The sequence below is a fragment of the Typopeltis vanoorti genome, chromosome 21, assembly GCF_054136105.1.
Source record: "Typopeltis vanoorti isolate ZY-2024b chromosome 21, IOZ_Tvanoo_1.0, whole genome shotgun sequence".
NCBI lineage: Eukaryota > Metazoa > Arthropoda > Arachnida > Uropygi > Thelyphonidae > Typopeltis > Typopeltis vanoorti.
Window position 1 is genome coordinate 27,525,383 of NC_143569.1, and position 18,392 is coordinate 27,543,774.

Consider the following 18,392-nt stretch of genomic DNA (forward strand, 5'->3'; position numbering starts at 1 on the left):
TTGGTATTTTTTAACATTTATTATACCCAAGGTAAAATACTTTCTACATTTATATCTCCTCCAGAGATTTTTATTTAATAAGGTTAAAACACCATATGGCAACTTGTTCTGGTAAAATACTTGTAAGCTCTGTATTACTAAATCTTGGTATTTCTAGCCTAGCTCCCACTGATGAGACCTCAATAAAGGTCGAAACCGGTCTGGGTAGTGGCCCCTTGCCTTTAATACAAAACATCATGCATCCCCTTCTTGGAGATGTGTTTTGTCATTAAGGGTAAATATTAAGATTAGTGATCAGAGCTTATGCCACCTTTACCACGAGTTGCCTTGGTCTTGCACTACCTATAGGATCAGCTAGACGTGCATCATTTGCAGGCGCAAACTTGACTTATTTGTCTGTTTGCTTACTTGGGAAATGGAGTAAAACCAGGTTTAAAATTGCTTGGTATTTTTTAATATATATATATATATATATATATATAGCATATGCACGCTGCATACAGATTTGTGTTTAACATATATTGCATACAATGTGCACAACCATAATCAAAGCTACTAATAATTGTTACAATTGATTTATGATAATTCTAAATATACACCCTTATAATATTAAGGGTGTATAAGAGATTTCATAATTATGCAATGAATATAAACATTATTCATTACTGAATATTTTAGTTCTAAAAATTATATTGTAAATGATAAAAGTACAAAAATTTGCTTATGTAATTAAAGATACCAAGTGTTTTTCTGAGATATATTTTAGATTTTTGTATATTTTTTACTATGTGTTCCTTTGTAAATCTCTTTATTAAAATCTCAATGCTAAAATTAAATTTTGCACTAAAATAATTAATGCTTGAATAAAATTTAAAAAGTTACTGAAAAAGTATTGAGCTTATTAATTATAGTCAATTGTAATCAGAATAAATTGATTTATTAAAATGTTGTGGCATTTAATTCAAATTTCTTTAATACACCTTAATATTTTGCACTAATAGAATTTATTACTTCTATCTGTCGAGGTAATTATTTAATATTTAATAAGTGGTGGTGGGGATCAATCGACCGTGAGATGCGGTGATTGGTTCATTCAATCCAATACCCTTGGAGGGTAATGGATGGCAATGCTGTAGCCAATGAAGTTCTAACTGAGGCTCGGCTATTGTACCCTCCTGTCATGATCAGAGCTTTCATAGCTCAATCACACTTTATCCTTACAGTGTCCTTTACAGATAACGGGGAAGATGAAAAGCATTCTTGCTTTGCCCCTTTAAGCCAGTCTTTATAAGGACTTAGTGGAATTTATGTTACGCTTCCTCTTTGAAGTCGTTCTAAGAGTATGATATTCTGAGCCGACGATACAGTTCACCTGGATTTCAAATGTCATCGAAGCCCTGGTTACGTCATATTCGGTTCATTTCTTATATGAATACGTATGAACAAAAATGTGCCGCTTTTCCACAGGGTAAGTATTGCATCTTTTGAGATGTTAGTAAACCATCATGCTCAACTAAAAGTGATACCGCACTTATTTCGAATGGTTGAATTTTGCCAAAGCTCCCTTCATGTGATTATACTTTCGTAGTGATTTGTATTGCAAGATACATATAATGATGCTGTCTATATGCGTCAAGCCCAGCGTTCTAGGCTTCTGTTTTACAGAACACAAAGGTTAAATTGGATCTCTGTACCAATATTTGAACAATTCACTGAAGTAGGAAACTGCAATAAGAATGATAGAGGCTTCTTGCTTAACAACTACTTTTATTACGATCTGTCTCTGAAGAGAACATTGCAAATACCTTCTCGAAGAAGCCCAAATTATCAAGAGGAAAAATACTCGACTAAAAGAGAATTGAATAGGAGGTTTTTTGTTCTAGCAACATCACAGTCAATTGAATGCGCTTGTTTCGTGCAGTGTTCCAGTTTCATTTGACTGTCAGTTTGCGTAACTAACTCTCGAGTCGTTTTCTCGCTTCTATGAAAAGTGCACCGTATTCGGTAGGTGACATTTTAGAAGGGGGGGAGGAGAAATATAAAAAAAAATAATAAAAGAAGACCGAATACGGGACTTGGCAAACTCTATTCTAGCTGTGTTTATTAAATTGGTAAAAACTAGAGCGTACTGAATAGACTTCAGTGCATTTCGATATTCCAAAGTGTTTTTCACATCATTCTCTTTTCTGTCATCATTGCAGGAGCGAAATATCTTGTTCTTCGTGACGGAGAGCTACACATCAGGAACGCCGAGAGATCCGACAGCTTTCAGCGTTATCGCTGTCGAGTGCGGAACCGCCTGTCGGGGGATATCAAACGCAGCAGTACTGCGGGACAGCTGATTGTGACTGGTAAGTGTGTAGACACGCCCTGATTCTTATTGGCTATGTAAAAAGTGAGCCGCATAGATAGCGGACGCTGTGTTAAGGTGTGACAGCCGTGATACTGATGGTGGTTGTATTTTTCATTTTTCTTTCTTTGCCCCTTATGCGGCCAACCCTCTTGAGGTATCGGGTAGAGTGCCGAGGATAACATGTGACTTTTGGGGATTGGACACCCCAAGTTTTCCATTATTACACGTTCGTGATAAATCGACTGTTCCTACCCCCAGTTTCATAGGGGGGGGGAATATCACAAAAGTAGCTTCTTTAAAAGAGGGGTTAATAATAAATGTTTTTAGTGCTGTATGAGGTCATAAGGAAGAAATATGAATTCAATTATTATAAGGAAAATGTTTCAGCGACATAAGAATGAACAAGGCAAACGCTAGTTAATAATAGTATCATAGGTTTCGGTTAGTAGAAGAACATTATCCATAATAGATCTTTTTAATAAGACCTGGCTTACAGTAGTTTTAGCAAAACACTGCAATTAGACAAGGGCTATATTTCCTCCTTAAAAAATCTTAGTAGAATATTTTATTATTATTATTATTATAAATATAATATGTATACTTTTATCTCATTTTATTTTTCTGTACATATGTCCTTGCCAAAATATGCATTTCTAAGGTGAAATATTTATACTATATATTGAAAACGCTATCTTAAGAATTTGATTGACTTCAAAAGATGCACAATCATTCGAAGGAATGTGAATCCATAAAAGTTGGTTTTACCATCAACTCTAAGGAAAGAAACAAGTTATTTATACCCTGTTTACCTAGTTGTAAGATAGATTATGCACTTTGGGTATTTTTTGTATTACACAGATACTTTTTTTCTTGGGTACGAGGTTTTCATTTATCTTATACACTGAAGTTAAGCAATGAATGCATCAGTCTAAATAAATTAAAATCCATCTATTCATTAGCTATTCATTATCAGCTCTTCTTAGGTTTCAAATGAGTTAAGAATAATTCTTCATTTTTATAAAAAAAAGTTAAAAGCGTATAATTATTGATATGAATTTATAAAACGTTTATGATGGCATCGAAATTTTTCAGCTGGGTGCATGTTTTTAATTCAACTTGGTAATAATAATTTTTTACGTTTTATGAGTTTTAATTTAAAATCAAATGGCAGTTTCCGTGTTACTTGAACCGTTGAAAAATGTTCCATGTATTAACTATCATTTGTACTTAAATCCATATGAACGATTTTTGTAAGCGTTTGTCTTTCTTTTTCATGCGAAATATTTGCTGTCATTCGAATTTTCATAAAATGGTTTCATCTGATTCTGTTTGCAAGGTTTTCAATGCATATCTTTCTAGTTATCTGTCCTTAAAATATTTTCAAGTGATGTCATCTTTGCACAGCAACGCATTACACCACCTTCGAATGAAATGTCTACCCATTCATTTGACAGAACTCCGCATTGTTCGATGTATACGCGTTTTAACACAATGCAGTGCTCCGAAGTAATTCTTGTGAACAAAAATACTTTTTTTTTTTTTTTGAGTTTCGTGTAGACATAACAGCAGCTTGACTATTTTTTTATTCTATTTTATATTTTTGCATTTTAACTGTGGAAAAGTTTTTATGTATGAAGAAGCATTCGTTAAGTTGGGCTTTATTCGACAGATGCTGAAGTACAAAAATAATGTGAATCTTTTTAAAACTCATCCCGAAAATAAACAAACCAAGTCATAAAAACTATTTCAAATCTCCCAACGTTGGCACACAATTAAAACTAATTTCTCGCAAAACCTGGCGATAATATAAGCTGCGTTGATAATTAGGGCATTCGATTTTGCTCTGGCCATCAGTTCTGCTCTTAATGGGATTTTACTGGCTCCATTGTCAGCTCGTTAATTGCAAAGACATGTCGCTTCAATAGAGAGGAACCCTGGAGTTGCGCTTCAACAGTACAACTTTCCTTGTTATAATTTCCTGCTGAATTTTTAATGTCCCGCGAGGACAAAATAAAGTCGGCTATTTTGTGTGCGTCTTTCTCAGCAGCTCGTCAAGGCGAATTACTTCGATTCTCTTGTCTCTTTTCGTTTGTTCACATTCTTACTTTCGTCATGTCTGTCTTCATTTATCCAGTCTTGAAACCTCTTATTTTTTTTCTTTCTTATTCCGTTTTCCATCGCTCACTTGAACCATTAGCGTACCCTGCCCTCTGGAGACTACACGGGCAATCAACACCAGCTGGACTTTTACGTATCTCGGCTTATTATCCACTGTTACCATCACTGCTTGAGACTAACCGTTGGAAGTACAGAAGAGAATTGATCTCCAGGTGTTAATCTGGTTAGATTTCTTCAGTCTTTCTGACAGTAAAGGAGTCTCTTGTTTGGCTGTTTGCCACTAGTGAAGAAATACCCGGATGGAATTAACTATTACTGGGTGATACTTTTAGCAGATGGGTCCCAGCTGAATTCTTCTTAGCCGACTACTGACATAAACTTACTCTAAAAACGCAGTCATTTCCCATTCTAGCTCCCTTTTTTTAACTGCTGTTTAGTACTTCTGCCTTTAGGTCACGTGTTTCCATCGCTATGTGCGATTTGACAAACGGGGAAAAAGAATGCAAATAACTTACAAACGTCTTTATTTGGGTCTTGACAAACTCAAGAAAGATGTTAAGGAGAGTTACTAGGAGCTCTCTCTCTCTGTTCTTAGTATACAATCAGAATGATTATAAAAACGCTGATAACATAAAATTAGACGTGATTTCTTCTAAGTATGCTTTAAAATAGGGTTTCGCTTGACTCGCCAGTACAATCCTCGCACTTTCTGAAACTCTTATCACAGTTTCTTCTGCTTTGCATGGCCACGCACTTTTCCTTAAAGTTGTCACTTCATAACCGATACAAAGTTATTCAGACACATGCAATGGAGAGAACGGGGAGAGCTGCTTTGACAATGGATATCAACCTAAACTAGAAAAAATCATCCCGATCACTCCAGTCAATAATGTTCTTGTGAGTGGCTTGAAGGCAATAGAGCTTTCATACATCTGTGACTAAGATAATTCACTATTTAAATTTTTGACACAAATCTCTACCGCTGTAAATGACCTAATTCCCTACTAATTGAGAGATTCCACATTATTCTTTTTTGATATATTTTTTCCCTTTTCAACTTCCTTCCTGTTTCTATCTTTATGGGATCAGCTAGAGTTGTTCAAATTGCGATATTACCAACCATTTTGTTGATTAATGTACCAGCGACACGTATGTCCTTAAAACTATGCCTTTTCTGTGCTGTATATTACTATAGTTGTTAACGTGTTTTCTGTTAGACGTAATCATCATGTGAAGAATTTTAAAAAAGTATCTACTTATTTTTCAATGTATTATATATATATATATATATATATATACAGCAAGAAGGTAAATAATAATCTACTTCGAAATATTCATAAAAATTATTGAAGATTTTTGTAGTGTTTAAAATTATATAATATTATTTACACACCAATCGATAGTTTGGTTATGTAAAATACAACTTAAATACATGGAATATTGAATGTGTTTATCCAACCTTATCCATCAAACCTTACCCGTCTAATAAAATCATACCTCACTGACAGATCCCTGCACATAAAAATAAATGGCACCATCTCAAATAGGAGCCAAATCCTGGCCGGTGTACCACAGGGATTCCTGTTGGCTCCTTTACTTTTCACAATCTACGTAGCTGACATTCCACAGAACCTGAGGACTACCATCACAGCCCTATATGCTGATGACACAGCTATAATGACAAGATCTCTCCGCCCACACCTGGCGATCAGTCGTCTCCAGGACACCATTACAAAGCTAGAGAAATGGTTCTCGGACTGGAGGATACAAGTAAACCCCATCAAAAGCTCAGCTTTACTATTCACCAGGCGCGAAGCCTTTATACAAGATGACATTCAACTCCTTGGAAAAAAAGATACCATGGCAGACAGAAACCAGATACCTTGGAGTACAGCTAGACAAAAAACTAAATTTTAACCACCACATCAAGCTCATAGGCACAAAGGCATCCAGAACCATAGCCCAACTCTATTCCCTGATCAACCGCAACAGCAAATTGGATACACACAACAAGCTGCTACTTTACCAGATGGTAATACGACCAGTTATCACATATGCATCCACAGCATGGAGCCACACATCCAAATCTAACATCCCGAAACTACAGAGGATAAAAAACAAATGCCTGCGGATGATCTTGGATGCCCCATGGTTCGTCAGAAACACGCAGATCCGCAGAGAAACCGGAACCCCAGACATCCATTCTCTCCTTCATGACCATGCGGAAAAGTTCTTCAGCAAGGCACACTCTCATCCCAACCCACTAATCAGACAAGCTTCCAGTTAGAGTGAACATGACTATCACAAACATAAAAGACCCAAGGCAATCCTACTCTCAGCAGAACAGAGCTAACGCCATAGTTCAAAAAGTGCGAGCATAAGGCTCACAACCCTCCCCCCCATCAAGCTTCTCGACACAGACAAAGGGGAAAACAAAAAACATTTTATGCTTCACCCAGCAAGCCAGTAACGTTGTTGTTGAATGTGTTTATCTTATCTACTCGACATTTGAAAAGACCAATTTTGAGAATAAATATTGTCAGATCATTAGAATCCATAATCACCGGTACCAGCGAAATTCAAATATATATCGAAATGTTTAGAATTTGTCCTAAGTTCAATGCTATCCAGGAAACTAAGGCGAACTGTCTTAAATCTTTACTACTGCTACGTATTTGCACACAAGAAAGATAGTTGTGGATTACGTTAAGTATTCGTATATATGTGTGTGTGTGTGCGCGTGCGCATATACATTATCTATTGTTTCTTTAGAAAATCATGAGTGTGGGATGGCTAACGTAGGTGCATAACATATTTGCTGATCAAATTTTGTACATGTTTATTCTAACATGGACAGTGAATAAACTCCTTAAATATATTATATAGTATTGATCTTCCACTTCGTACTGCATTTCTGTAAATAAGATTTTTTTTTTGCTAAATAATTTTTGTTTCAGCTTGTGCCTTTCTGTTTATTGATAGCAATGTTATTCACTAGCTGTTCTTTGCGCGAAGAAGTAAGAGTGCATACATCCCTTAAGACACGTGCATTCTTCGTGATTTAAACTAGTTATTTATTTATTTATTATAATTTAAACTATTTTTATTCTGCTCTTACAGATTTTTCAATAGGCACTGTTATTTTTACATCTAGAAAGCGTAATTATAAAAGCAATTTCGAAAGTGTAATGAATGTCATTGGCCTCATTTATTGAAATCTCGTGTATCTACATAACACAGAACTTGCTCACTGGAGTAGTTCATTAGCTACAATTTCAGAAGCCTTTTCCGTTTAAAGCATCTATTTACCAAATAAATGTTTACTAAATGAATCGATGTTGCATTAATAATATATTACAGGGTGGTCCATAAGTGTCACGGAAAACATGCCGTCAAAAGAGCCCGTCTTTGTGAAGCCGTAAATGGACGGTATTTAAGTCGTGGTTTTGCATAACTAATAAAAAAAAAAAAATCTGGATGTTAAACTTCTTATGCAGGTGCTTCACAAATGTTCCATGACTTATTGGCCACCCTGTATAATCATAGCATGTCAGATGCTATTTACATAGTCGTAGACAATCCAAAAAAAGTGAAATTATGGAAAATATATTTCAGATGTGCTTTTGGCCTTTTTTTGAATTTAAAATAGTCGTTAGCTACACGTTTTTTGTCTTCAAATGTACAGAAAATAAACAAAAAAAACATATTTAGGGTATTAAGGTGCCTTTTATATTTTTATTTTTGGAGACCAACGCTCCGGCGCGTGCAAAAATGCACAACATGCCATACTTGGGTGTTAGATCCAAACACAGTTTAAAAGTCACGACCAACATTTTAGCACGGAGTTGTATAAATGGTCATCAGTTTGTTCTTGACTTCAGTATCACGTGATTAGACATGACTGTTGCTTATCCCATCTACTCATCAGGTAATGAAACGAAACTAATTTATTTATACAAAGATAACAAAATAAAACAAAAATAAAAAAAGTGTTGCCAGATATGGTTATTATCTACGAAGGGCGAAGAGGGAATTATCTTTGAATATAATTCATAATTCCATTTGGAAAAACTAATGAAGAATGAGATAGCCAGCATAAACTGAAGATGGCTGAGGATTCACTCCCCCCCCCCACGTTACAAAACAAGCAAACCTGTCGGATGATACTCACAAATGTTAGGACGTTTTTTTTCTTTTGCTGTTCCCAGAATTCATTGAGAATGCTGGGAACTAAGTATATGAAGTGGACCGTTTATATTTCAGTGCCATGTTGACCTAATTCCTCTCCACTGCACACAAAAAACGCCACCAAGTCACACTCTGATCCGTATCTTGTCTCTTATAAGGATTTAAATTTTTGTTCGTTATAGAAACCTTTCCTAGTTAAAGAAACGTAATGATCCTTTTTTTTACACTTTCCTGTAAAAAAAAAAAAAAAAAAAATCCACAGAGGAAAAAAAAAATGCAACTCACTGCCACGTCTTTCTCCTCGTTAACTGAACCAAATAACAGCTCAGACGTTTATGAATACGCCAAGTAGTAAGAAAGAAACTCGCATCGTATTGATCAGTATATTATAGGATTAGAGAAAAGGAAAGTCCATTAAATTAATGCGTCTCCAAGGAGATCAACTTCGGGAGAAAGTTAAGTACCTTCAGACTATTTCTTGGATGAAACTTTCAGACGACTTTGATTCATAAAAATGGAATCTCAACACGTTGAAGAGTTGAGAATTCTTCGAACTTCGTAGGCAACCCATCAGCATTCTTTTCGCGTTCATTTGCAGTCATTATTTATGCGATGAGAGGGATGGTTTGGTGTACGCATTCTACTAAAATTTCTCTTAATTAGAAGTAAGGATGAAACCTTCATCTCTCGCGCATTGTAGATGTTTGATAAGATTGTTAATTTATAAAAAAATCTTAGAAATAAAATCGAAAGTGAGTTGCTTACTCTCTTGAAATAACTACCCTCTTCATCGTACTTAGCTTCAAATTTATCATTTATATAAACAAAATCTTAAAGGATCAAAGCTTTTAAATTGTTGAGCAAAAGTTACGAGGACGTCTGTTTCAAAGGCACCTCCAATATAACCAAGGATATTCAGTTCATTAGATATTACTGCACGAACCTCCACAGCTTTATGTCTGGAACTTCTAATTCAGAGACGAGAAGGATTGGGGGTGAGGGGGAAGCACATTGTGTTACAATCACATGAGCTACTTGATGATCAGTAGATGGCAGCCAATGATAACTTGCTGGCAGTTAACTGTGGACCACGCCTCATTTCCAGTACTGTACACGATTAGTAATTGAGCTTCGAACCCGTACGCCTTACTATATCACGTGGGTCTCTTCCTATTGTTGTGGTTATAGTTTGGTTGTTTAGGGGCAGTGCCACCATCTAGGGAAACGACTACGAGCAAGGCGGTTTCCTGTTGCCTTCCTTGTCGTACTATCCTATGATTGTACTTTGTGTGTTCACGGGGCCAGTTTGCCTGCTTGCGGGATGAAAAACCCAGATGTGGGTGGGGGGACTCTGCTGTCCATGCCCAAGACCGGCTAACTTGGCTATGACTGAATAAGATCCTTAAGCTCGACGGGAATCGAACCTAAGACACTCCTTCCCCACCCATATCTTTCCTATTAATGCACGATATTCTACAAAAATAAGTGTTAGTAAAATTTCCAACACGTCCTCTTAAATCATTTCCAAGACGTCCTCTTAGGAGATTCAACGATGACTTCTAAGGCCGGAACAGGCCACTCCAGGCCTAAATCCTTGATATGCATGATGATGATGATGATAATAATTTCCAACAAGATTCTTGAATAGCTGAGTATATAAAAAGCTTCATTTAAAATGCGACTACACCGAAACGACTTATTCGATATCACTGCAAAGTACTTTTATTGCAGTATCCATTTGAAAAAAAAATAAAGTGGCTAAAATTAGTTGAGGTTAGCCTGACATAAAAATGGACATCATATATTCCACGCGAAATGTCATGCATAAAATAAGAAATATTGATTACACAATGATGGGATAATAATTTGCAAACATAAAGTCAGTTGACATGGATGAAACTAATGTCAAATAATTTATTTGTAATAGGAAAGCTGCATTCAAATCGACTTGAAAATTATCTTGCACAAGAACAAACAATTTATCATTTGAACGTGGTAGGATATCATCCTGTAATTCAAATACACGTTGATATATTACTAAAGAAAAAATAGCCCATCGGGAAGGATTTCTTTGACCGACAAGCCAGGAGCATTCGGTATTAGGCTGAAAGATTTCGTATCTGTTCAACAGGTGTCGCATTTGACCTTTAGTTTAAGTAATGTGGATGTAATTAATGGAAAAAATTGTCAAGCCTCAGAGATATCCTTCAGTGCAAATTGATTAGTAGTTAATAACTTTAAAAAAAATAACAATTATTGGTGATTACAGTTTTAATATTTTTTTCTCTCTCACCGTTTATATGATATCTCTTTTGTATATATTATATCGTAGTCACTCGGTTATCTGAATAAAAACTTTTTTTTTCTAGACGTATAAAAGAATAATATACAACGCATTTTACCCAATTTCCCAGTGATTAGTATTAATATTTCACCCATGATTCTGAGTCCGGTTCTTTGGCTTCAATTAATGGCTTTTTATTCGTTTGAACGTAAACAATATCATTATTTTTTTATTTAGTACGCCTATTATTCCATTAGTAAACAATACCTGTCGTCTTATGCTTAATGGTTTAGAAAAAATTGAAACATTTAAAAGTTACAATTTAAGAAGTTATTTTATTTTAATGTACTACCACATATAACGTATTAGAGTATTAACTGAAATCAGGGTGGGAAGAAAACCCATGAACGAAAGCTGAAATACCATCAGAGACATCTCACAATAGATGTGATATGTAGATGGATCCTCATCGTTCATACCTTCTGAAAGAACGCCATGGGATAATATTACCCCATTATAACTGTGATACTTTTTCGATTGAATTGGCCTCCAGATTTTACCACGTAGTGTAGAAATTGCTTTTCGGGGTTTTGAACGCCAGGATGGGTGTTATTGTCCTGGAAAAGATGGAGTTTTATCTTATGACAAGAGTAGAATATTGCACAGCGACTATGACACTTGAGGTATAGTAAACTTCCCAGGAAGCAGCCTATTTTCCACTGAATAGTCTGTATATGAGTTTTAGAGTACAGCCAAGTAATCTTTATTTTTCATAGCGTGCCGGATATCACAAATCTAAGCGTTGTGAAAGGCTACTGTACCATATAGATAACAGCATATTAGATTGAAGGTAGAGTTTTGCGTATCTTAAAAAGTAGTCTGAAACCTCCTAAATTATTTGAGGTGTAGTCATGCAAATATTAGTTCAATTAGTTCGTGAATTTATTCTTTTTAGTTTAATAAGAAAAAATGTAATTTTCTGATTCTAACAACGGACAGTTCTTTACGTGATTAGTTCTATAAAAAGAGTGTATATATATTTTATAGTTCAACAAATGATTCTATTTTATAGGGAAATCTAATTTAAAATTACATTTTAAAATTACAGCCAGCGATATCTTTAAATTCCTCACAAAGCAAAAACCTAATCCAATAGAAACTTGAATGCAACAAAAAACTTTTATTTTTTTTTTCTTTCATCCGACCAGACGTACTAGGTCATATGTCTTCTTCTATGTCTCCCTTCTGTGAGTTATTTTATCCACTGGCAATAATCCATTTCCATAACTCATCACTATCATAAGAACATTCCGAGAGAGTTCGAAAATTTATGATATGCGACAATATATTACGCCATTTATTAGAAGCATTGCTTCAATAGTACGAGGCCATTTATTGTGGCAACGTCTGTCTTCGATGCTACAAAGTCTTCTTTCCATATGTGGATTATTTGTTTTTTTTTTTTTTTGTCTTCGTTTTTATCGTAGCTGAAATTTCATCGTTTGCTAAGGGATGATCCAACAGAAGCGACACGCCAACTTTGATAGCAATAAACAACCACCATTATAATGGCAATAGAGAAAACCATACAAACGGTCTGGGTCATTATTATCCATTACTTTTACGAAGAGTTGGATACGATTTTAGCATACATTAATAATGAAAAACCATTAGAGCATAATGCGATTGAGAAAATAAATCCAAGTGTTTTGCATTGGTAAACATCCGAATAAGAGATGCTCAGAGGAGAAGAAAAAATGATTCATTCTAGCAGAAAACTGAAATGATCTTAAAAGCGAACATTGAATGGTGGGTTATTTGTTGAATTTAAATGCTACACTGCTTTGTATTTGCGTATTGTATTGCTTTTAACAGAACATTAAAGGGGGCACAACTTTATGATCTACAATATTGTGTACATATGTTTTTGATGGAGGAACACAAACCAGTCATTGGGCGAAACATTATGCAATAGTAGTTTGATTATTTTCTCTGATCATAATAGAACGAGGTTTTATAAATCATTCATTCACTGGCTTGAAAAGTTAAACACATCCTCATAAGAACCTAATAGAAAAGGCAAAATGATACCTGTAGTCGATCCAAGCAGAAGATTATTCTCTCTGTTTCATATTCTCTCTATTTCAATTTATAACAATAGATGCATTATTTGTATTGGTGTACTAATAAAATCTCAACAACATTTGAAAGTTTTGCTAACTATCCAATATTTCATATTATTCGTATATTTATTATTTATTACTACAATGTTTAAAATGAATTATGATTATTTAGGAACTTGAACAACAATGATCAATATAAGGTGATCTCTTCCTATCAACTGTTTTTGTTGATAAATTGGTTTGCTGTTCTAAAAGTATTAAATTTGGTTTTAATTTTAAAATGCATCAATGCTATAAATGATGAATAATATATGCAGAAATAGATTAAACTGTTACAAAATACTGTTCTGTGTAGATTATAAATAGGTGCAACGTTTACGATATGTAAATCATTTATTATTTGTCTTTTTATTTTCAAGTCAATATTTAAGATTTTCTGAAATGCGTTCTATATTCTTGAAAACAATTCTATTAAAAAGAATTTCAGCACTCGGATATTCCATAACAGATTTTATTTTCATTATTATCGATCCCAAATATGAAAGATTGGAAGAAGTTATGAAACATCAGTGTCGTGTGTGTGAGGGGTTGAGAAAGAGGGAAAATATTGACATTTTTCTTGAATAGATGGAGGTTGTAGTTTGTTGGGAAACACTAGAGGAGGGAGGGCTATTTTACAAGACAGGTGGATGGAATAAACGAAGAGAGGAAGGCGTGGGCCGAAAAGAGATGCAAGATAATGGTTGAAGTGAGGGAAAGAGGAATCAGCTATGAGCAGAATTACTCTACTGGACAACATCAAGAGTTCTTCGGGTGTTTTGAATGCGCCACATCAAACATGTGAACAGTATTCTAAGGATAGGAGAATTTGTAAAGTTAGTAGTTGGGGGTAGTGGTTGAAAATAAAATTTCATCTTGAGCGAAAAGAATGCTTAGCTTTTAGAGAATTATACTAACCTTCAACCGGTAGTATAATGAGTAGAACTGAATGGAAAATACTATCGTCAGCAACTGTGGACAGGATTAGTGTGATCGAGATTTGTTTATTTATGTACAGCAGAAAAAAGGTTGGCGATAGAACTGATCCCTCAGGTACTCTTGCATTGGTGGTGAAGCATGAATAGAGGATGCCTCCACCATGACAGGCTATCCAATTACGAAGAGGGTGGCGGTAGATAGTCCAAAGAAGTAAGCCTCGATGCAAACATGAAATGCAAAAGTGAAAGCACATATTTCTGCTAACCTTTCCGTGGAAGGTGTCCAGTAATTCGTGAGCAAAAAAAAAAATCCTTAGTGGCGAAGTCCATACTGTTAGTGACTTTCCTCCATTTTGATGACAAATGAGGTGATAGCGATCGGTGGATGGTTGGACCACAGACTTATCCTCCTTTCTTGGAATAGGTTGGATACATGCTTGCTTCCACCAATTGGGATAAGTGTCAGCTGAGTATAATGTTAGACGATATAGGACAGGTATTACTTCTGAAGCACAACGTATAAGTACAACTGGAGAGATGACATCGGGACGGAACTATTTAGTATACTTCTGATATATTCACTTTTGTGTGTGTGTGTGTGTGTGTGTGTGCGCGCAAGACTACAGGAGGTATTTGGTTCACATTTCCAGGAAATGGAAAAGATGAACATCTGGACGTAAGATGTTCATAGCTTTTGCACTTGAGGTATAAAAAGGTGAAGAGATCAGAGTGGTTTTCTGAATTTGGAAAGCTAAAAATACAGAAGATGACGGTAACTGAATAAGCCACAGTAGATCAAAAGCGGAAAATTCTAAATTTGGCATTCTTTTGCAAGCAATGTTCGATCTCACAAAGGCACAAGGGCCACCTTTGTGACGAAGAAAACCATAAGCTACTGTATTGTTTTTTGATACGTCTTAAGTGTATGTACGTGAAAGTGTACGCCAACGATTAGGCATTTGTTTGATCCTGCTTAGCGAGGATTACCAGTTTTACAATTGATCTTCCTCTTTTTCCCTTCAGCTATCCCCCTTCTTATGATACTTGATGTTTTCTAACTCATAAGAGATTAGGAGTTAGCCATTTCTTTTAAAAAATGTAAGCAGTTTTAATTGTTCCGCGGTTTACTAAAATTTGGTTTTTCATTTATATTTTTGTTTGATTTAATAAACAAATCAAAGATGGTTTCATTTTTGATTTTTTTTATTAAAATGACAATGGGAAACCATTTGACATATAAATCATTGTATTCAGGAGACTTGATCAATTTCTTCACAAACAGTTCGCTCTTCCTGGACCAGACCCAGTGGAGGATTCGATTTTCCCAATAATGAGTGCGTTTGCGTAGAAAGCGCGTCATCGCTCTATCAAGTGATAATCAGGTCGCATCAGATCCAGAAAATATGTTGCGTGAAAGCGAATTCCGTTCTGATCATCTGATGATTTTTTATCCTATGTCGTTTTGTCGGAAAACAAATTTAGACCAATCAGTGCAAAGTATCACTCCTTGTGGCATGCGCAGTAATTGTTGAAAACAGACGTGGTCAATAATGCATGCTTCCAAACAGTGAAAATGGACTCCACTTCCTTACAATTCCAAAATTAAAAATGCGCAACTTGAACAAGTTTTAAATCGGAATGGGATTGGAAGTGTTACTTCATATGCATCCACCCATTCATTCAATTTGTGTGTTCGGATGTCTGAAGCGGGTAACAAAAATATTAGAAAGAAATATTTTGATTATTTTGACAAGCAATTCTTGTCTTCCGAGATGGCTTCAGTGCCATTTGTCTTCTCTACGCAGAAAGGGCTTTATTCACGACTGTGGCTTCCTTCTATTCCTTTCCTCCCAATCCAAAACGTCCATCACAAAATTATCAATCCATACACAGAGACAATACAAATTAAAATCCACCGAAACAGTCACAATAATAACAGGCATTTCAACACAGTTTACTCTGGAATTCTATGCAATGTTACCCAATCATAACATAAATATCACACCTCACATTACAAACCTTACAATCCGTTTTCCTAGCTGATAAATCTTCCGGTTTGAATTTCAACTCATCCGTAAAAATAACCATAACAAGCTTCCCCGTTTTATTATTTTATTTCTTACTACAAGAGCGCACTCAAATGACCAGTTTTGATAACACACGTGACTGAACTTTATCTGTTTCTCTACCAGGCGGAAGATGAGCTGCAGTACATCAGTTTTGACTGCATCTTCTCATCATTACAACCGTATTGTACATTCAAGCTGATCTCAGTCGTATCATTTGGGAGACGACAAAATTATAATCACTCGATACATTTTCCATAGAGGCCTTACATGCCATATCTTATTAAAGTTTACCCGACCAGTAGACGAATATGAACAACAATTCGAATATTGTTTTCAAATTTTGAGAATAAACATGATCGAATTATAATCGAAATCAAAATATATAGATATATTTAGATGTAAATCCTAAATACTGTATTAAACTCTGACCAGTCAGGATAGACTTATTGTAATATAGATTGTTTCCTATAACCACATTAGGCCGTTGCAAACTTTACGATGTGTGGGATTCCAAATTTCAACCAAAACCCTTCAGTCAGCTTCTTGGAATGGGATTAAAATCCAATCATAGACTTTTACTCATTTCGTGAAATGTTTTTTTTTTTATAAACAGATAATAAGACGCGAACAATTGGAAATCGGAATTTGTCAGCTGTTGTGCTTTGCATTTGTAATCTGAGGATGACATTAGAAAATTAATTTATTTTAATTTTTGTTCGGGATTATTTTGCTCTGATTCCTATTAATACTAATGTGCCACTGGTTACTAATTTTTCGCCGGAAGACTGACAAAAGTGGTGTTGGAGCGATTATTAGTGAAGATTTTTTATTATTTTATTACATTTTTTATGTTGGTTTCTTTGAAGGGTTTTTCGATCTGTTGTGTTACATTAATTATTTGTGTTGCTTTTCATGGTGTTAAAAGAGGACTGTTGATAAGTATGGCATTTAAGTAAGGAATAGAAACTTGGTATTTCGATACAGAACAACTAGTTTCCTGGTAGGATGTTGCCTTGACAGTTGGACACCTCCCCTATTTTACTCTCAGTAGTACAACTGTGACTGGGCTGAAAGCCTCTTGATGTATTATCGTTAGTTCGATCGCTGTGCCATCAAGGGATAGTCCGCGAAACAGCTCTGTTGCCGTACCCTGAGGTACAACTATTCAATTTGTGTGGACCACAATGCAGATATGTGTGTGCGTGTCATCGTAATCAGGTCTAGATAATGTAACCTTGGTACAATGTATGCATGCTGTGAATGTATCACATGATTGTGTGTGTTATTCCTAGCATCAACATTTTTCTTAGAAATTAATCTTTTTTTTTTTAGGACTCCAATATTAGATCGTCAATGCACTTAGATCTTTTTTTCCTGCCATCTTGGATCAAACACCCTAATTTCTAACTTTTTTCTCCCATTTGTTATAAGTAGCCACCTTAGAACTTAAACACGAATATCTTTCTCATTCGTCTTAGAAATTCGTTTTAGAACTCATACTGTTTGCGCTAGTTTCGAACAACTAGTTTATTTCTTATTCAACTCTTCATTTCATAAGCAACAGTTGGTTTGAACACTGCCTTGCAATTTTCTTGGGAGTTCCGAAGAACTACATGACTAATTATAAGATATTAAAGAAAACAAAAAAAAACTATTAGTTCTACCGTTCTCTACTAGCTTCGTATCTTTTTTTTTAGTACATTTCTTAGGAGCGTTTGTTAGAACATAATGCTAAGATATCGTTAACTGATCCAAGCTAACTATTTGAAAATTATCTAACAATGGACGAGTGATAGCAAATGTGCTTAGCTGGAATTATCACATTTCAAAACATAACGTGCATCATATCCGAGATCAGCGTGCGTGAGATTTTTGATAAAAGAGGACCACAACTTGATGTAATACAATACATTGGTGTTTACTTCATTAAGTAGATATCGTAGCATTCATGAAACTTCCTTGAATTTTCTGAAAAAGCAGTTCTGGTCTGGGTGTGATATATTTCAGTTTATGCCTTCTCTGGTTGTATTACAGTCTATAAAAATCCTTTTTATAGAAGACTAGTCAGAGTTCTAATCGATTATTTCCTACTACAGCTGCTGTATTCTACTTAGCGTTTCTTCGGATTTACTTTCTACTTAGAGAATCAATTGGTTTTCTTAATTGTATCCCTCTTGAATATTTTATCATGTTCTCCTGTTGCTTTTCATTTAATTATCTTTGAAAGTAATAATTTCAGTCATCCAGAATATATTTAACTTCCGTGTTTATTACTTAGGT

General features: G+C 35.1%; 1 protein-coding gene across 1 annotated transcript in view; it reads left to right on the plus strand.

Annotated features, from left to right (window-relative positions):
- Nucleotides 1-18,392, plus strand: part of LOC150094686 (cell adhesion molecule Dscam1-like) — a 314,713-nt gene that overhangs the window by 82,834 nt on the left and 213,487 nt on the right. The window contains exon 4 of the mRNA XM_090411113.1: nt 2,202-2,351. Within this exon, the coding sequence (XP_090267239.1) occupies nt 2,202-2,351 (150 nt within the window). The remainder of the gene's footprint in view (nt 1-2,201; nt 2,352-18,392) is intronic.